This window comes from Triturus cristatus, chromosome 2_1 (genome assembly GCF_964204655.1).
Source record: "Triturus cristatus chromosome 2_1, aTriCri1.1, whole genome shotgun sequence".
Classification (NCBI taxonomy): Eukaryota; Metazoa; Chordata; class Amphibia; order Caudata; family Salamandridae; genus Triturus; species Triturus cristatus.
The window spans coordinates 491,664,632-491,686,425 of NC_140581.1; the positions used below are offsets into that span (position 1 = coordinate 491,664,632).

The 21,794-nt window shown below is 48.6% G+C and overlaps 1 protein-coding gene across 3 annotated transcripts in view; it reads right to left on the reverse strand.

Moving 5' to 3' along the window:
- FCHO2 (FCH and mu domain containing endocytic adaptor 2) overlaps nt 1-21,794 on the reverse strand; it is a 1,031,922-nt gene that overhangs the window by 743,330 nt on the left and 266,798 nt on the right. For all 3 annotated transcript variants that reach the window (XM_085632343.1, XM_085632342.1, XM_085632344.1), the window contains one exon: nt 19,147-19,245. In XM_085632343.1, coding sequence (XP_085488469.1) covers nt 19,147-19,245 — 99 coding nt within the window. The remainder of the gene's footprint in view (nt 1-19,146; nt 19,246-21,794) is intronic.

A 21,794-nucleotide genomic window follows, 5' to 3' on the forward strand; every position in this document is an offset into this window, starting at 1 on the left:
GCCTTTCCACAGGAGCCCCTGTGCTGGGCTTGGACCGGGTGCTTAGAAGGACGTCAGTCCGAAAGTGGATGCCGCAGGTTGAAGCACCTCTGTCAGGAGGTTAGACCTGACCGCCACTGAAAGGAGCTCAATGTCCAAGAACTCCGCCACCCTTCTCACCACCACAGCATAGGACTCTCCCTCCTCCACAGCCACAGTAAGGGGAGTAACCATGACAAGGTCTGGTAAAGTGTCCAGACCACTGGCATCTAACAGGTGCACTCTCCAGTCCGACTCTCCTAGCTGGTCCGCTAAAGGATCCAGCGACCCCTCACAGTCCTCAACACTAACTTCTGGGTGATAGGGAACACCAGGGATGAACAGGGGAACAAAAGTACACTCCAGTGTCGAATCCGACGTCAACCTACGTCGGTCTGGGTCCATCTAGGGGGTGAGAATGGTGACAGTGTCGACTGGGGGCACGATCGGCGCCAGGGGTGTTGTCATTGAGACGCCGGGAAGGTCGGCTGGTGTCGGTCCGGATCCAGGCCTGGATCCGCAGTGCCCTCCGGAACCAGGGCTGCCGGCATCGAAGGCACATGACCCACGACAGGCTTGGCTGGGCCAGAAGGCACGCTGGTGGAGTCGGGCTGCCCAAAGACGAGGTGTAGTGCCTCGTAGAATTTATGAAGTTGGGCAGGGAACACTACGTCTCCCGGAAATGGTGGGAGGCTTGGAGTCGTCCCTGAAGGAGGCACCGGAGACGGAGCCTTAGAGCGCTGATGCTCTGGGTCCCGAGTCGCGTCAGCTGACCGACGGGGAGAAGGCGAAGAGCGCTGGTGCTTCTTTGCCCTCTTCTTGTGCTTCGACTTACACGAACTTCGAAGACTTTGAGTGCGACGAGCTGTGGGGGCTCCCCAAGCGGCCTCAAGACCTACCTCTCGAACGAGACTGGGAGCGACACGGAGCCACCTACCAGGCCTCCAAAAGCTTTCTGGACTGCTCCCGCAAAGCCTTTGGATTCATGGCCTGGCAGTCGGAGCAAGACTTCGGCTCGTGGTCGAGTTCTAGACACTAAACGAGCTGCGGGACCGTCACAGACATCAGCCTGTGACAGGCAGCGCAAGGCATGAACCTGATCCAGCTTTGGGACATCCCTCATGCACCAGGAGTGGAAGACTCAAAAAAGCAGTCGACAAAACCTCAAAAAAGTTTAGTCAAAAAGTGACTAAAGGAGTAGCTCTTGCAGGAAGGTAGGATCTGACTGCATGGTTACCCCCACTTTTTGCCTGGTGATTTGTTGGTTTTTGACTAGTCTGACTGGGATCCTGCTATCCAGGATCCCAGTCTATCTGCTTTCTCCCTTAAATTGCTATGTCTGTACTTTAGGTACACTCCAGATTGGATTCTGGGATACCCTTATCAGTCCCTAGTATATGTTACCCATGTACCCAGGGCATAGGTACCCCAGAGGCCTCCCATGGGCTGAAGCATGTATTATGCCATGCAAAATGGAACTACAGGTCTGCTACTGCAACCTATGTAAGCTGGTGCTTGCATCACTTACTGAGATATAGGTTCACTATATCTATTGGTCATTACACTTACAACGGATAAGTCACCCCTATAGCAGGCATTATAAATCCTGAAGGCAGGGTGCTAGGTTTTTAGTGAGAGGGTGCCCCTGCATGAGCAGAGCCCCTCTGCAGCCTTCGGAGACCACTCTACCGGATTGTCTGTGACTCAGCCGGACATATAGGTAGTGGTGCATTATAACCTCATGGTAAATGCTATCTTGAAAACGGCTCTATAGAAACATATCGTGTTTGGTATCAAACACCTTGGAATCGTACCTCCACACCAGTAACTGGTGTGTGAGGTATGATTCGACCCTTCAGAAGCAAGCTTTGCGGGGTCACTGCTCTAACTGGTGCCAGCCTTCTCGACCCGGACAGCACAAAATGGATGCTGCTGACCAGAGACACATTTCTGCCCTCCTGCTGCTGAGCCAAGCTCGAGCAGAGGAAGGCAGCACAATAGGCATTCTGTCACAGGGAGGTGTGACCACCTCCCAGACAGGATTTAAGTGTATTGGGGCTGGGTGGGTGCACTCAGAGTACCTGAAAGTCTGCACTTGGGTCTCATTTGGTGTCCCTGTGGATAGTCCAGCTCAAATCAGTTCTGGGAGCCATTGGCACCTGCTCTGGTGCGAAACTGGACAAAGGACATGGGTGTAACCACCCCTCTGTCCTGCCCCTTCCCTAGGAGGGTCCCCTGAATCTGTCCCTTTGTCCCTCTTCTGTGGGTACAAAAGGACTTACCTGGCTGTAAGACTTTAGATTTTACGTGGACAAGATTCTACAAGAAGAAACCACTGACCTTCGACTGTCTGGACACTCTGGACTTCGTTGGACCTCGTCTGGGCTCGACTTCGTTCCCCTTTCTGTCAGAAGCTTGGTTTATGCCTTTCCTGCATACAGGCTCCGTGCAGGACCTGTGGTGCACTTAAGACAACTGAAGAATCTCCCTTGGAGTGAAGGAGTCACCCCCCAGCATTCGCAGGCACCTAACCGAAACTCACTGGACTGCTGCTCCTGAGCTCCTACGGACTCCGAATTTTTCAGCAACACAGGAGGTGGGTTTCTGAGGGTCCCTGAGGTCGATATGCCCTCTCACCGAGTTTGAGGCCAGTATCCCTCGTGGGGACTGCATAATCCAAACCCCGGTGCACAGCGTCCATTTGCAAGTGCATATGCTTGTTGGCGATTCCCGAGCTTGTGCATTGGACTCCATGTAGTCCTGACCCTGAGCAGTATTTGCACTAAAGAACCTTCGGCCTCCTCGCACCGAGTGCTCCTTGGGCTGGTACTATGTAATCTCGCTCAAGGTACCCTTGTGACTCCTGGTCCTTCGGGCTTTGGTCCCCCTGAGGGTGATCTTGATTTCTGTTGGGCTTTCCTGATTGCTCCAGACGTGCCCCGATTCCCCACTGAGTGGTGAGTCTCCTGGACCTTACTGGTCCACACCGTAACCTGCTTGACCTTCCTGCGTGGGTTGCTTTTGCCAAGGCTTGTTGGTGCTCCCGCCGGACACCGACCCCATAGCACTCGACATCCTTCGTGTGACAGCTCACCTCCAGCTCCTGGTCGTCCTCGACGTCTTCTGGTCCTCGTGGCTGCAGAGTCAAGCATCCCTTCTTCGCACCTGATGCACCGGACATCGGTGGGCATTCGTCTACCGAGCCCCTGGTCACTATGTAGTGACTCAGACTCTGTCCACTCTGCTTTCAGGTTCCTTCCTTCCTGAATCAAGGCTCGGATTCCTCTGGACCCTCTTCACTTTCATGGCAGCAGTACTTCTTCACAGCCCTCCATTGAGCACGACGGCTCTTTCTGACACCACTCCAGACCTATGCACCCGGCTCCTCTGGGATAGGTAACTCGGGTACTACGGTATCCACGGGTGGGGGGGCTCTCCAACCTCCAAGGGTTAGCTCGAAGTCCTCCTAGAAGGGTCCTTAAACTTTAAAACTGTAACCGCGTCTTTCCCATAGAATTGTACAAAGCCCGCGATCGTGTTAGCACACTGCACCCGTCCTCCGTGGGGTCCCTATCTACTCAACTTGGGTGGTTCCTTGGGGCCCAAGCGATTCTACGTGTTCTAGACTGTCTTGACTCAAGTCGTGATTGTTATACCACTATTTTAGTACATGGTTTGGTCTCCCCCTGGAGCCCATTGTGTATTGTGCTACTTACAAGTGTTCTATTGATCTCGTATTGTGTGCTTTGTGTTCTATCCTCGTGTAGAGGACCTGTAGAGAGTGTTATATTAATAAATACAGATTTTTATATAACTACTGTGTGGTTCTCCTTCATTTAGTCATTCAGGAGGTGATATTCTGGTAAAAGAAGCTGCTTTACATTCCTTCAAGAAAAAGCCTCTCCGGATCTGCGCTAGGCTGGTACGGAAAAAGAAAGAAGTGATGTCAGCGCACGTAGGCACTGCAACATCATCCCGGCGACCACAATGCCAACGACAGATGCGGAGTCGACCAACATCACCTATCACACGCAGAGGTAGCGCTAAGAAAAATTCTCCGTATCCAGTCTGACGCCCGGCGTTAATTCTAAGGTTAGGAATCTACAACTAACTGTCTCTTACAGATCTGCCACATAATGCTTTAGTTACATTAAAGTACATTGAAAAAATCGCCAGTCTCATGTCCACTACAAGCTAGGTGCGTCGTGAAAGTTTGTTCCTAAAAATTGGGTTGTTATTCTAAAACGTTTGGGCAGTACTGAGTTGGAGTTGGTTTTATTTTTTGTCTTATGTCAAGGGTCTGGCAGACAACTACACCCGACACGCCCTCTCAATAGGGTCCAGCAAGGATTATCACAATGTAGATCATCTACTTTTAGGGTTTGTCACAGGGAGAAACTAACACCCAACCCCTCCCCACTACCGATCTCCAATTTACGGAGATTTATTACCCTTTGCACCCCCTATCCTTGACTACGTGTCCCTGTATGCTGATAATCGATACTCCTTTCATGCTTAGCGCGTTTGATCTGTGTCTATTTAGTCGATTTTGCAGATATTCCTTTAGCGCGTTTTGAATTATGCCTAATAACCCCTTTACTCTGACTTTAGCGATAAGGTAAGTTCGTTAAAGAGTAATCTTCCCTACCGCTGTGCACGGACACGCTCCTCGTGTCAGCAACCTAGTCTCCGTTTTTCTGATTTTGGGAGAGAAAGATTAGAGGAAAGGTCACTGGCAAAGGGGGGGAGACGTCCTCCCGTTGCTCAGTGCTTTTCATTCCCCCTCCGGCCTGCAACCCATCGCTAAGCCGATCGGAGGCCGGAGGTTTACCATAACAACAGTCCAAGCTTTTCGCTCGAGCTCATTGTACTTGAGCTTCTGAGCGTTACGAAGGCGGTTGATCCGGCATTACTTTTTTCTCAGAAATATTGCTCTTCTTAGCCCAAACATATATTCCATTAAAAAAAATGTAAAAAAGGAGATTGTTTAACATTTCCTGCTAAATCTGTGTCCCTTTAAAACTCTTAAAACATTTTACAATTGATCCCCGGGCTTACAATGTCCAGCACTGACTCCGATGAGGCATCTGCCCCTACTTCAAACTTGGACAAGGAGTCCTTTAAGAAAATGCTGCATCTTGAGATGAAATCCTGTATGCTGGAGAGCCTTTCACAATCTATGGGTTCTAAACGCCCCCCTCCAGATGAAGACGTTACCCTCCTTTCACAGGATGAGTCGGATTTAAGAGGCAAGAGGTTGAAGAAGAGCAAACATGTAGATAAGAGCATGGGAGGTCTTGTCACCTCGTTGAATAAGGGAAGTCCTAGAACCTCGTGGAGTAATGGAGGTCCTCGCACCTCAAATCGTATGGGTGTCCTTGGCGGCACAAAAGATACAGGTGTCCTAAGCGACACACATAGAAGAAATGCTCGTTATAGCACTGGAGATGCTGATTCAGATGATTCTGACTTTTTAGATGAATATGTCCTCGATCTAAACGAGGAAGACCAAGACTCTGAGGATACATTTGAGGATGCACCATCCTCCTCAAAGGACGTGATCCTTAATCCCTTGGGTGAATAAATGCTCTCACCTCAGGATCTGAAACACCCTCAGAGCTCAGAATGGTCTCCGCAGGAACATGTTGCGAAGTTTGTAAAAAAAATGGATAAGGAACCCTTTAGAAAGGGAAACACGCAACATTCTAAGGGCAGAATGTTCAAGACCTTCTGTTGGGGACAAAGCCTGTTATACCCCTAATCTCGACCCTGACTTGATTAAATTCCTTTTTAAACTAGGGCATGACCCTAGGAAAGGGATGGAAAAATCTTTTAAAAGCTGTCAGGATCGTGTGACGTCCTCGGTCCTCTGACAAGGATCCTGGACTCGGCCGAAGAGAGCCACATCCAGGGCACTCATCTCGATACAGAGATGATAAGGTGATGGAGCCAGAGGGCGATCATACTTCTAGGTCACGCGAATGCAAGCATTAACGCCGAAAGGCGTAGAGTTGCCCTTACTAAGATCAACCCAAAGCTCAGCGACCGTGCTAATAAGGAACCCTTTAAGAACCACAAAAGGACTACTTTTTGGAGAAGAACTGATAAAATCACAGGGCAAATATGTTTCTACGTTCACTTCCCTTGACAAGGTGCATCAAAACATGCGTAAGGTCTTCAATACCGGTAATAACCTTTTTGGAAGGGCAGGAAGACGGGCCGATCTTCCGGCCAGTATAATCAAAGGCCCAATTTCAGAGGGTGTGGTTTTGGCAGAGGCTACCAACAATTCAACACCCCACAGTTCTACCCCCAAAGAGGTAGAGGACAACGAGGCAGGGGATTTAGATCACGCGGATCAAACAATCGAAACACTTCCTCAGGTGAGTGTTTCCCCTCCACCTTTCCCTTCTTTCCCCTTAAAGGTGGGCGGCAGACTCAGACATTTCCTAAAAAACTGGAAATTAATTACTCAGGACTCTTGGGTCCTAAATACTGTAAAAGGCTTTACAATAGATTTCTCACATACACCTACCCAGGCATCCTTCCCAAAAGAAATCCCCCTGTCACCAGACCAACAAAGTATTATAGAAGAGGAGATTTCCTCAATGATTCAGAAAGGCGCAATTTTAGAGGTTCCTATCGAACAACTAGGCTTTATAAACAACCTTTTTCTGGTGGAGAAAAAGGACAAAGGTTGGAGACCCATCATCAACTTGAGAGAGCTAAACAGGTTTCTGACGTACAGACATTTCAAGATGGAAGGCATCCATCTTCTCAGGGACTTACTACTAGAAGGAGACTGGCTAGTCAAACTCGATCCGAAGGATGCCTATTTTACCATTCCTATGGCAGAGATCCATCAACAATTTCTCCAGTTTCTTTGGAAAGGTCGCCTGTACCAATTTCAGGCACTCCCCTTCGGTCTCTCTTCCGCCCCTTGGTGCTTCACCAAGGTGATGAGAGCCGTTGTCTCTTATTTAAGGTCAAGAGGCATTCGTCTAATTATTTACCTGGACGATATCCTCATTATGGCCCAGGATTGCTCTCAACTGATCAAAGATCTGATCTTTACAATGAATCTCATCGAGAGTTTAGGTTTTATCATAAACAAAGAAAAGTCATGCTTGATCCCCTCAAGGTCATTGGAGTTTCTGGGTTTCACGGTGGATACAGTTCGTTGCCTTCTTCTTCCCTGGAAGAAAATCTCAAAAATAAAAAATAAACTAAAGTACGTCCTCAAACGTCAGGACCTGTCCTTCAGAGACTTGGCCAGACACTTAGGCCTTCTCTCGTCTTCCGTCCAAGCCATCTTTCCCGGTCCCCTCAATTACCGGGCCCTTCAGAGAACCAAAGCAAGAGCTCTGAGATCCGGACTTTGGTACGGAGATCGTATCTCCCTAGACCAAGAGGCTCGTTCAGAATTAAATTGGTGGCTGAACAACCTAGACGCATGGAATGGGAAAGCTATCTTTGGCTCAGTTCCAGAATTCATTTTGGAATCAGATGCCAGCCTTCATGGCTGGGGTGCCTGTCTACTGAATCAGAACACTGGGGGTCTGTGGTCTCGGGAAGAATCTCTCCACCACATAAATTACCTGGAATTGACTGCCGGTCTCTACGCCCTTATGAGTTTCAGACATTCCCTTCAAGGGAGATCTGTCATTTTAAAGATGGACAACATGTCAGCAGTGGCTTATATCAACCGCCTAGGAGGCACCAGAGTTATTCCATCTGGCTGCCCGACCCCGGTGCTCTGGCAGTCAACGCCTTCCTTCAATCCTGGAAGGGACTCTGAGAGCATGCTTTTTCCCCCTTTCGCCATGATTCAGAGCGTCCTTCAGAAAGTGAGACTGGAACACTGTTTTCTTCTACTGATAACCCCCTTCTGGCCGTCTCAGGCGTGGTTCCAGACCATTCTAGAACTGTCTTGCAGTCTTCCTTTTTTGATTCCTTCCCTAGGGAACCTTTTACAGACGTAGACGGTCAAATTCATCCTCTAATTCAGTCCTGCTGTGTTAAGCATACGTTTTCTAACAAGGCAAAAAGTGCAATACAAGCACTACATTTTTAGTGGATGCACACAACTACTACCAATTTAAAATCTGTAATTAAGGTAATCAGTAATTGTCCGGAGCCTAAGCCCCTCTCTCCGTAGTGTTTCTTAAAGCTTTTTTTCTGTTGATCACATAAGGTAGCATTATCACATCAAGAATTCGTGTCCCATATGAGGTTAAATGGAAAACCTCTGTATTCTCGATACAGGATGGTACCCTTTTTCTTAAGGATACTTTTGTGTACCTACTGTTAAATTAGAGGACTTTGGGGACATTAATAAAAATATACAGGATGACTATACACAAACGACCCGTGGGAGTCATTCTTCATCATCAGTCATCCCGGGCTCACCAAAGAATACTCCAATGGTGGGTGGGCCCTCGGGTGCATCAAGGGTACTTGCAGGGAGGAAAAAGTAAAGGATCCAGATGAGGATTAAAATCCCGCTCACCTGCCCTATGTATATTCTACTTTAATACGACGTGTAAGACACTATTATGAGTCTTACATCCACTTAGGTTGACATGTTTGAGCCCTCTAGGTGGCCCAGAGAGGGTCCGGGGCTTACTTCAGGACTGGAATCCTGCTTTCCCCAAGATGAATTCCTATCTGCGTGCATACACCTCCAGCAGACATATATGAAGTACCAGTGTAAATTCTCTGCTGGGAGTTAAGATTTGTTTATCATTTAGTATTCAAGGGGTTCCTTACTATGGGATATTCAACCGTTATGGAGGAGAAAGGAGGGGAGAGTGGTAAATTGATACACATTACTGTGAGACCGACAAACTAGGGTGTAATATATTTTAACACTTTATTCTGACACCCGAGAACTGTTTGTTTTTAGCCATACCAGAGGAACCTAAATTAAGCGCTACCTTGCTGACTTCGAGGTATTTTTTACTTCATCTTTACATTAGTCCATGTTGGGAGTTCAATATCAAAGTCCTGCCCAACCCCCCTGCCAGAATATTGGTGGAGCCCATCCAGGTTTATAGGGAACAGGATGAGACACGATGATGAAGAATAACACGAATAGTGTGTGTGTGTGAGGTTCAACATAAACAAAACAGGGTTAAAATAGACCAGGACAAACAACTGGTCAGTGATTTAATAATCTGATTATAGAATACCTTGAAGGGTATAGCTATAGGACAGAAGGGAGTATCCTATATCCCCTAAAAAAATCTCACCCCTTCCCAGAATATCTAAACATCTGGGGGGTACTTTTGTGACAATCCTTGTTAAATCCCATGAGGCATGAACGTACTGTCCAAGGAGGCACCTTTTGTTCGAAGTGTACAGGGCCAGATTGCCCAAAGACAACGCTTTACTGTCTACAGAGTCAAGTCATTTATATTCATGGTCCAGAAGAGCAGTGGGGAAAGCATAAGGGTTTAATTTAGCTGAAGAAGCCTGAAACATCTTAAGAATTTAAGTCAGGATAATGGATTCAGATTTTGAATTCTGTGAGAGTAATTCAAATACCGCTGCTGCCTTGTATACTACAGATATAAATAAACCAAATAAGTCAGTAGGAGGGCCATAAGGGTAAGAAATGCTACCTCTTGGAGATGTATTAACCTGCCTTTGAAAGGTTGTCAGGGTAGGCCTGTTCCATATATGCGTTGCATTTCCCATGTCCAGTGTGATCCCTGAAGATCATTCTTATTAGAAAAAGACACTTCACATGCCGAGACTCCTCATCACATGATGAAATAAAGTAAGTACAAACAAAACTAGTATTTATGAGGCGTGGCCTGCAGCCGACAGCGATGGCCGCGCGCTAGCGAAGCTCTGAGAGAGACGTAGTTTCCCCAGACAATATGGACTCTATCTGACCAATTATCCTGCCCCCAAGACAGCAATAATACCGGAAGGCAAGAGGCACCGATCGATCTGGCCTTGGTCTGCGTGGGGGCCGAGGAGGCAGCGGAGGACGTGCGGTGGGAGGCAGCCTTGCTCGGCGCCGGCAGCCGGGGACTGAATTTGCCGATCTCTGCCAGCGGCCCGGGAACGTGAGGGGAGGCCCGGGCAGGGAGGCGTGCGCGCACCCGGTGAAGTGCGGAGAGAGGCGCGACGGCGGAGGACGCCTGCAGGGGGCACAACAAAAGTGGCATATACGCCGACATCAGCAGCGTGAGTGTGGAGAACGGCGCGAGGTGCCCTTGCAGTGAGCGGAAGCGGAACCAGCTCAGTCGACTGCTGCCACGGATCCGGCAGTGCGGCAGAAAGGAGCAAGCAGCTGGGCCCCAGAGCCGTCAGAGAGCACAGTGACCCGATCAGCCCAAAGGCCCTATAGACTGAGGTAAAGGTGAAACCGGAGCGGCGGTGGCAGGCGCGAGGGAGCCAGCGGCCTTGTCACGCACTAGCAGCCGGGGCCTGTATTTCCGAAGGACCCTGGAAACGAGGGCGGGGCCCGGCGGGTGACCCGAGGGGCCAGCCCATGAAAGATCGTAGGGAAGTGCCGGTGGCGGGAGACAGCTGTGAGGGGCGCGTCCCTCCTGGAGACGGGGACCACATCGGGAGCGAGCACATTTGGCAGCTGTGCGGAGGGTGCTAAGAGCGCGGGAAGAGGGCCCGGCAAAACGGTGCGATTCCGACGGCCACGCATCGCGGAGAAGACGCACAATTAGCCGAGGCCATCTAGTGAAAAGGAGGAAAGAGGACCTGCCCCCGCTGTAACCCTCCGCCGGCTTAAGGCCGGATTTCAAAACGTTTAAACACAATTGCTAGCAACAATCGCAGAGCGAATTGGAAGGGTCTCATCCGCGCTCCGCGTCGACTCGGGTCTGTGGTGGGCCACTGTCAGGCCAATAACGTGGAGGGCAGATCCGGGAGCGAAGAGACGGCTGGCGGGGACGTGCGGGGCCCCGTGGATGCGCTGGGACGCCCAGAGCCCCCGGCAAGGTGGAGATCGCACCCCAAGCGACCAGGAACATCAGTCGCGCCGTGCTGGTGACTGCGAAGACCCCAAAACCCATAGCTCAATCAACGCTTCTGGAACAGGGAAAACCGACAGGCAGCGCTGGTGAGGGAGACTAGCGGCAGCCGGCGGGGAATACCTGTCAGAACTGGCCGGACCAGGTGAAGATGGGGGAAAAGGGCCAACGCGTGACCGCACAGGCCAAACTCGACAAATATGCCTTCGCTAAAGACTCCAATGGACCGCCGGAGCGCAAAGAGCTTTCCGCTGGGGCCCCAGACGCCGGGGGAGTAGCCAAGGTGACATTAGAAGATATTATGGCAGCTCTTGCCAGCGTGCAATCCACGGTGGGTTCGATCTCTGCAGACGTTTCCTTCCTCCGAGCGGATTTCCAAAAAATGAACGCCAGAGTGACGGAAGTGGAGCAGGTGGCAAAATCCCTTACTAAAGACACCGCTTCGCTGCTCCACAGAGTTGGTCGGTTGGAGAATGACAATAAAATCATGGCGCCAAGCTAGATGATCAGGAGGGGCGCTCTCGGCGGAACAACGTTAGAATTACGGGGGTCCCGGAAGGCGAAGGGATCCATGCCATGGATCTCTATGTAGAAGACCTAATACAGTCTAAGCTTCTACCTCGGGGGCTCTCCGCCCTCTTTGCCGTGGAGAGAGCGCACAGAGTGCCAGGCGGTAAGCCCAAACCCGGAGCGTCCCCAAGACCTATCCTGGCCCGCATCTTTAACTTTCGGGATCGAGATGCTATCCTGCAGGCGGCGAGGGTGGCACCGCCGGTACGAATCCAGAATTCCCAGATCTCCTTCTTTCTGGACTACACGGCGGCGGTTGCTCAGCGCCGAAGAAGTTTTATGGAGGTAAAAAAAGAACTTCGTAGAAGGGAGCTTCCATACGCAATGCTCTTTCCAGCGAAGCTGAGGGTGGTGGCGGATGGAAACACATGTTTCTTTGAAACGCCAGAGGAGGCCCACGACTGGCTTGAGGGATGGCAGCGAGCCGAGGGTGATGAGCACGCAAGGCGGCGTCGACAAGACAAAGTAGAAAAGGAGGACGCCAAGATCTCCGCACAGGAGCGGCAGGCATCACCTTCCACGAATGCAGACACTGGGGAATGACACGGCTACAAGTAGCAGCTGAACTGGCGGCGTGGTGACGAGGCGAGCCCCTCACAAACGGTGAACTGACTATGTGAAAAGCATATGAACATAACAACCCGCCCTTACCGGTGCTGTTGGCGACGGGTCGGGATTACAGGCTCAATTGGGATGCTAAACGGCGAAGGCTGGCTGAAAGGCTGTCTTGGAGGTTGGGGGACTACAGTACTGACTCTCGGACTCCTGTCCCCCGGCACGCAAGTACTGTTTATGGGATCAAAGCACTCTGCTATGTTGGGGTGGCGGGTAGTTGGGGATCCGTCTGGCAGGGAAGCAGGGAGGGGGGTGGTGAATGGGGGTTGTTTTCCTTTAGTGGTTTTTGGGGCTCTTTTATTGCTCCTTAATTTGTTATTCTTTCTTATTCACCTGGAGTTAGAATTGAGAGTACACCCACACGAAGAACGGTTGCGTACCAAAAATGTATTAGTGATCAAGAGTCCATCACGGAGCTAGACCACGCCACATGTCTGCGCACACGCACAGCGAAAACCATATCGAGATAATGGCAAATGCAACAATGAGTGATCGTCTTGGCCCGGGCGCCCCGCTGACAGTGATGTCATGGAATGTGAACGGCCTGGGCAACAAAATTAAGAGGGGGCTGGTGCTGCAGCATATTAAGAGGCACACTCCATCGGTGGCTCTCCTACAAGAGACCCATCTGGCTGGCACGGCCGTGAGGGCACTAGATAGATGGGGGTTCAACATGGTAGCGCACTCTGAGTTCACCTCCGGCTCCAGAGGAGTTGGGATCCTCCTCCGGAAATGCTGTCCCTTGGTGGTGACCGGGAAATGGGCAGATGACCAGGGGCGGTTTTCTGCGATATCGGGACAATGGGAGGGGTACAGCTTTAATTTTGTCACGGTATACATCCCCCCGGCACTACACTCACTAGCTTTTCCGGCCCTGGGAAAGTTCCTGCTGGGCCTACCCCAGGGAGAACTGATCATAGGGGGCGACTTTAACGCCATGGTAGATGCGGAGTGGGATAACCACCCCCGAGAGGGCCAAACACGACCCCTACACCCCTACGGGGCTTCCTGAACGCCATGGGGCTCCTTGACTGTTGGCGCATGCGACACCCCACAGACCGTCAATATACTCATCACGCTAGCGCGCACAATAGTCTCTCGCGAATTGACTACCTCCTCACCTCTCCCACATGTATGGATCGCATACAAGAGATTAAACACCTCCCCAGGGGCATATCCGATCACTCACCAGTGTTGCTAACATATTCCTCAGGCCTCTCAGGTAGAAGGCGCACTTTCCCGATACATCCTGGATACATAAAGGTCCCAGGCGTGAGAAAGACGTTGCATAAAACTACAAAACAGTACTTTCCCGAAAACGTACACTCTGTCTCCTCGCCTATTGTCCTCTGGGAGGCCTACAAAACAGTGCTGCTCAGGCAGGCCATTGCAGTAATTACAGCCCATAAGCGAGAAGCGTCACAACAGGTGGCGACACTGGAGGAAGCAGTGACCATGGCAGAAAGGGAGCACACCAGAGACCCCACCGACACGAATACACATACACTTAACCTTGCGAAACAGGCATATAGAGACCATCTATGGGAGGCGGCCCAGATGCGCCTAGCGAAAACGCAGCATACGATCTACGAGATTGGGGATAAGGCGGGCCGACTGCTAGCGTGACTAGACAAAAAAGAGAAGGCCAACCGGCGGTTGGCGCGGCTGCGACTGACCTCCGGGGAGGACGTGACAAACCCGGACGACATAGCGATGGCCTTCGCAAATTACTATGAACAGGTATACACCTCTGCAGTGACGACCACCACAGAGGATAATTTAAAATTCCTCAAAGACATACGACTTCCGAAACTGGCCCCAGATGACGCACTTGCGTTAGAAAAGAGTCTTTCAGAAGAGGAGGTCGCCCTAGCTATTCGCGGCCTTCAGTCCGGAAAAGCTCTAGGACCGAATGGGATTCCAGTGGAACTGTTCAAACGAGAGGCGAATACGATAGTGCCGCACTTGCTGCAAATGTATGAGGCCAGTCTGGAGGAAGGCATACTTCCACGAGACGTCAGAGTCGCGACACTGGTCGCAATATTAAAGCCCGGGAAGCACCCCACCGAGTGTACCTCCTACAGACCTATCTCACTCCTAAATGTGGAAGCCAAGATATTGGCAAAAATACTAGCAACCCGTATACAACCTCATTTGCAGACAATTATCCATCCAGACCAGTCAGGCTTTATGCCCGCGCGGAACACTGCAATGAATATTAGAAGGCTGCACGGCATACTGGCCAGTGGGCCCTACATCCAGGAGGATGCAGTTATACTCTCGCTAGACGCGATTATGGCTTTCGACCGAGTGGAGTGGCCCTTTCTATTTGCGGTGCTTGGCATTTTGGTTTTGGGCCCAAGTTCTGCGCATGGGTACGGCTACTCTATACAGAACCTCTGGCGCAGGTGGCGGTGAATGGCCGGCTCTCGAGAGACTTTGCACTAGGAAGAGGGACTAGACAAGGGTGTCCTCTCTCCCCTGTGCTATTCGCCCTGGTTTTGGAGCCATTGGCGGCATGGATAAGGCAGGATCCAGTTATATCAGGGCTAAAATGGACGGAGAGCTGGGATGATCGTATCTCACTCTATTCGGACGATATCTTGGTATATTTGACACAATCGAAACGGTCCATAGCTGCACTGCTGGATATCTGCGACTCCTATGGTAGATTCTCTGGCTATTCGATTAACTGGACGAAATCAGTGCTTTACGTCCTACAGGGGCCTCCGCCACAACTCCCCGAAGGAGTCTTAATACCAATGGCGGAGGATGGTTTCAAATATCTGGGTATAAACATCACGCCGGATCCAGCACTATTCCTAGAACGCAATTTGCTTCCGCCCCTAAAAAGACTGAAAATGGATGTCAAATATTGGCACTCCCTGCAACTGACGTTACTGGGGAGAGCGGCGCTATTCAAAATGATGGCTCTCCCTCGCTTCCTCTACGCGCTGCAGAATGCGCCCGCTCCAGTCCCAGACTCTTACTTTAAATCGATCGACGCAGAGGTGGGATGTCTGCTGTGGGAGGGTAAACCTCATAGAATAGCTCTCTGCAAACTTATGCGGAGTTGGTATGATGGGGGAATCGCGCTGCCCAACATGCGTCTATATTATTGGGTGTCCCAACTTATAATAGTCAATCAATGGATACACGCAGCGCAAGATGAACCCGCTTTACGAATGGACAGGGCAATGCTGGGACTACACGGAGTCCTCCAAGCCTTATATGTTAAATCAGGGACAAATAAGCTACAAGGCCTCACAGCGCACACGGTACAGATATGGCGCACGGCACAGCGCAGGATGGGAGGGGGTGATTACGCAGCAGTCACCGCTATGGATTTCCCCTAAGATAGGTATGGGTCACTTACGTAAAGAATTTGAGGGGTGGGACCTCATAGGCATCTCCAGGGTCGGTGACCTCTGGAGGAAAGGTGGTGTGATACCGTTTGAGAAGCTGCAATCGGAGTATCAGATGAACCGGACCGAGCACTTTAAATTCTTACAAATACAACATGCACTACAGAAAGCTATACCCAGGGGGACCACCCTACCCGAGTCCTCCCCGCTAGAGGATCGGCTGCTCACAGACCACCTCACCAAGAAAGCTATATCATTGACCTACCGTAAACTGGTGAATCATCAAAAAGACCCCACGGAGATCCTTAAAAGAAAGTGGTAGGCAGCAGTGGGGCCCATGGACGAACTAGAATGGTATGAAGCGTTGGCGTCTCCCCGAGAGGTGGCCATCCCATCCAAAATAAAACTGGTGCAGCTTAAAATACTGCATCGGATATACTACACTAGAGACACACTCCATAAAATGGGGAGGGCACTTACTCCGCTCTGTCTGCGGGGGTGTGGCCTACAGGGCACCTTCTTTCACACTATATGGGAATGTCCTGACATTGCCTTGTACTGGGGGAAGGTCATGGCGACGATCTCACGGGTTACCGGTCATGATGTCCCACCAGAACCTCGGATGTGTTTACTGAATGTGTGGGATGCTACTGATCTTAACCAGACTGACCAAACCTGGGTGACCGTCGGACTAGCATTGGCAAAGAGGAATATTGCGCAATACTGGGGGGCGCAGTCAGCCCCCTCCCACGTGAGGTGGTGCAGAGACCTAGATAGTGCCATGACGGCGGAGAGGGTGGTGTGCGCAAACAGGGGTTGCCCCCGGAGATGGCAGAGAATCTGGGGTAAATGGAACGCATTTAGAGGCAATATATGCGAACCCCCTGTAACGGACTCAGAGTCCGAGCTGAGCGAATGAAATAGAGACATCTTCATCACATAAGAGTCGACTCGGAGAAGAGTGGGTATATGAGCGGGGGGCGACGGGTGGTGGATATATAGGCTCGGATGTAACTGTATGACAGTTTCACTAAATGTCAGAAATTGATTAATATGACAGCGAAATGTACCGCACGGATGAAACATGTACTGACGAAAGGTGTACTTTTGTTCTCTGTTTGTATTAATAAAAATTGTTTAAAAAAAAACCCAAAAAAATAGTATTTATAGCACACACAGACCCGTCATCTTGGTGCTATTGATAGATAATGAATGTTTATTTTTACACAACAAATTTTAGTAATTTTTATGGACTTAGAAGGATAAAAGGCTGAGCAGACCCATTCAAATTTGACATTTTGATCGGGGGACAAAAATAGACCCCTCCAGTTGGCCAACAACCACGGCTTTATGCAATAGTTTGGACTCATTAAAAATCCTGTACGGAAAATATAGGTTTTACTCCTACTTTTAGAAAACACAATAGGATGCAAACCGAGTGGGTCTAGTAAGTAGTCACTTTTGTAAGTGAGATTCCTGGGGATGTGATCACATTTCTGTCTCCTATAGTGAATGATGATGGTTTGACATTGTCTATCAATAGTCTATCGTGTGGGTCAATCAATTATCTCGACCAGCGATACAACTGTGCTAAAGAGGACTTTCTACACCCCCATTTAGTGCAATCTATGCCAACTGGCATTACCACATCTGTTACATCAAGTGGCAAAAATAATTTCAGCTGTTAATCAAGACTGCCTTACAAATAATGTTGTCCTGAAATTTAATTTGGTGGGCCATTATTTGTCCCCTCTTTTCAACTCCATTATGACTGGTGCTGATCCACCTGCAGATGTAAAGGCTTAATCTTGGTCCCTATATTCAAGATTGATAATGCTATTGCCATCAGATTACAAAACCCTGGCTGTACTGTATGCTGCGGAAAGGTGGACCTACCACTACTCCAGCTGATGCATGTGCAGGTGCTACTAAAACACAGAAAAAAGGTCTCAAGTCATCCATACGAGCACCCCATCCTAGAGGCCCCAGTGATCATGGTAGCCTGTGTCTGTAAAGGGTTGAAGGCGCAACCCACAAAAGGGTAAAAAGTAATTAAGATATAGGTCAAATTATTACCAAAACAGTTTCAAGCTGCATAAATCCACAAGCTATATTATCAGATCAATGGGATAGCTCTGGCATACTTCTGACCTGTGAAATCTCTGCCAGGAACAAAGACCACTGTGCTGCTGAAGTACTGCCACTCTGCTAGACTACTACCTTGCTGGATTGCTACTTTACTGTGCTGACCTGCCGCTTGCTGCTCTCTTCGGCTGTGCTTTCTTCAGCGGACCTAACTGGGTCTCTGTAGCCGGCCCGGGCTCTATCATGGTCGGCCTGAACTTGTGAGACTGCCTCAGTCTGGCGCGACCAGATTTCCACAGTTGTCACTTTGTACTTTTTGGTGCTATTTCTACAAAAAAACTTTAAAACCTGCATACCTCCGGTTCTACTGACTGGACTTTTTTTACTACTAGTTTTATTTATTACAAATTACTCTTTTTTTCTAAATCTGTTGTGGGATCATTTTATGGTGTGTTTCTACTGTAACATTTTGAAGAGTTGCATAAATGCTTTACACATTGCCTCAGAGTTATGCCTGACTGCTCTGCGCCAAGCTACCCGACTGATAAGCAGAGGTTAATTTAGAGTTTACTTGTGATTTCCCCCTGAGAAGAATTGTGGTTGCTGCTTGTGAAGGGTTTCATCCCCCTCAACCTGCAACCCAATTTCTTACAGCATCCAAATAGGCAAGGAGACACCTTTCTGACCAGAGAACATGTTGCCCTTGCTGGACAACCTTTGCAGGGCACCCTTCACTGGGCTACTCTTTTTCCTTAATAATAGTAGGAGGGTCTCGCTATCAAGAGGTTATCCCTACCTGTAGGGCTACATATTCTACAAAACTAACCTTACTGACCACCTCACCTTTCCTTAAGAGCATTACCGCTCTGATGAGATGCATTCTCTGGCAGAACAGGTTCCAAAGGGTGGCAATGGAAAAATGCTATAAGTCCACCTATGACGGAGGACTGTGCATTTCGGATTTTATCTCATATTACTGAGCCCCCACTAGAACCTACTAAGAATTATTGCACTAACGTAATTGTCCTAATTCTGATGTATTCATTAACCACATATTATGATGCTGATATGGATATTAATTAGCTGGAAGCTGCCAGACACTTGTAAAAATATTCTTTTTCAATCTATGTTATATAATGTATTAATTGTTTATTTGCGGTTGTGAGCAAACAAATACTAATAAAATAATTATACTATCAACATTTTTTCAGATATATTTTAGGGGAGTACATTAACATGACAAAATTCTACTGCACCTTCAAACAGCGCATCTCTCTTTTTGCGTGAAATAATTCATCTTGAAATTTTCATATTTTATTTAATGTCTTTTGAAAGAGCAATATAAAAACCTATTATGTGCCACAGAATTTTAGTGAACTTAATCCGGTTGTCATGACACTTATGGTCTGCTCAACATTTCAAATTTGTATAAACAGCCTGACATGCAGTCAATTTGTCTTGGCACACACTGCACAACTGTAAAAAGAACTCACCTGCCCAATTTGTAAGTGGATTTCAGTGACGGATCGAGAGAAAGATTCAATAATTTCTTTAACACGCATTAGATGTGTTTCTTCAATGTCTTGAAATTTCTATGAAAGATGGAAACAATACAAAAGTTTACTGGTGTAGATCACTCTTTTCATCTGACTTAAGTGTTTCACAAAGACCCTGAATATAACCAACTAATTGCAAATTACTAATGGCATTGTACCACTTATGTCAATGTACACTGGTGTCAGTTTCTCCTGTGTGGGTCAGGGAAGGCCCCTTTGAAGTGTATTCAGAGAAAGGGCATCGCGCCACCTCAGCCATCTTGGCAGGAAGGACCACACCTTCAAACACCCAAGCCCTTTGTCCACTGTCAGGAAGAAATTAACATCTCATAACAGGGAGCCATAGGGGTCAGGTAACAACAGATGAACACTGGAAATACGGCAGTTTTAGGTTTCGGCAAGAAAATGACTACTTTCTAAAAGTGATATTTCCAAAATAGTACATTACAACGCGAGCTTACCATGAAGTTAGATTGTAAATTACTATGGAAAGGAACCTATTGAAATATTTTTCTAGCTGCTCCCAAACTGACTGTAGCTCCTATCAAATGTAATAGGGTAAGCAGTGTTAGTCCATGGGACAGTGAAAAAAAACTTTGCAGAAGTATCACTGGTAAGACATTTAATATATATGATGTGCCTTTTAAATACAATGACCTTGTCTTGTGAGCATTTAGGGCCTACCGTAGAGATGACTTATAAGCACTAAAAATAAAGGAATAGGCCTGGCAAAACGTTTATCTTACCCGGTCGAAATAGCAGTTTTAAAGTGCACTACAGCTTGCAATAGCAGGCCTGAGATATTTTAGAGTGCTACTGTAATGGGTGGGACAATGAGTGATGCAGCTGCTTCTAGCATTTACATGCCTTAGGTACATGTAAAATCATCCACAAGGGTTTCTTCTAGGCAAATTAAATATGTCAATTAGGTGCATTTCAATGTACCTATGTTCAGCAAAAGGAAAGCAAAAATCTGGGGTGACCCTGCAGAAAGAGCAAATCTTCAACATGTCACATACTAGAATGCCCAGATTAGCAGTGACAGGGTTTTTACAATTCTTGAACAGGCCCATAAACTTTGCAGTTTAGGCTGCCCCAGCCCATTCAATCTTTCCTTGACATGAGGTTTGGACCCTAGCTCATAAAGAGCAACAGTTGTATACCTTTTGGGCCACGTTCGAAGAATCAATAGAAGCAATTTTTATGTATGTCTTTGTTTTGGTCTGCCCATTACTGAACCCTTATGATTGGAGATGGGGTAGTATGTGTTTAGAGACTTTCTTTCAATTCGACCATGAGTGTTGTCAGGCACAACATTTTATTTTAGTTCAGAAGGGAGGGCCCTATTTAGGAGTTTGGCAGACAGGTTCTCTGTCGTCATGGTGATGGAGTACCCTGACCCCAAGGTATCGGTCGGCTCCTCCAGTTCTAAGATGGGTAGAGCACCAGGCTTACACAGAGTAAGTACAATTTACTCAGTCTTCGCAAACATTCCTCCAACGGCCAGAGGGAGTACAACATGTTAGAGGTAAGCCATCTGACTGCCCATCCTATTTACCGTATCTTGTCGGTGTAGCCTGGTAAAAATGACATAAGCATTGGCAAAGTCGGTTGGTTTTGCCCATTTGAGAGCTTTTGGCTTTGGCAATGTATTTTAGCCATGTTGTACACCACTGTTGCTGCTGTTCAACATGGCTAAAAGTTTGTGGAGTGGAGTGAGGTAGGTTGGACTGAGGTGGGTTGGAGTGGGGTGGGTTGTCAATGTCAGATATTCTTATAAAGCGCACAATTCACAGGTAGGTCTCAAGGCGCTAGCAGCAAAAATGACCCAGGTTTTCAGCCTTTTACGAAAACATTTATGATCAGCTATGGATGAAAGATCTGATGGTAGTTTGTTCCAAAGCAGGGGGACAAGGTAAGAAAATTAACGGCCACCATTACGAGAGGTTCGAATTCGCGGCTGAGCAAGGTATGATTTATCACCAGACCTTAAGGATCATCCAGGTACATACCATTGTAATTTTTTTTGCTAGGTAGCCTGGACCGGTATCATACATTGTCGTGTGTGTAAAAATGGCCTCTTTGACACACCGGGAGCCAGTGCAGGGTTTTAAGAATCGGGGCGGAAGGAGATCTGGGGGGAAGATTAAGAATAAGTCTGGCTGCGGTATTTTGAAGAATCTGGAGCTTGGAAAGCAGGTCCTCATAAAGTGCCGTAAACAAAGCGTTGCTATCGCCCCTTCCCTTTGCGCTTTGTTTGGAGCCCCTTGCGGAATGGTTGCGGTGGCACCCCTCGATACGTGGCCTTAGATGGACGCCGGAATACGAGGATCGTGTTTCCCTATATGCGGACGATATCCTCTTGTATCTTGCATCTCCACGCAAATCGCTCATTGTATTGGTGGATGTGTTGAGCTCCTTTGGTCGCAATTCCGGATTGGTAATTAACTGGGCTAAGTCTTGTGTCTACGTTCTCTCCGGGGAGGCCCCCCCCCCTTCCGCGGAGGTGCCCTATCCGGATTGCGGAGTCGGGGTTCACGTATTTGGGTATCTTTATAACCCTGGATCCGGTGGCCCGGTATGAA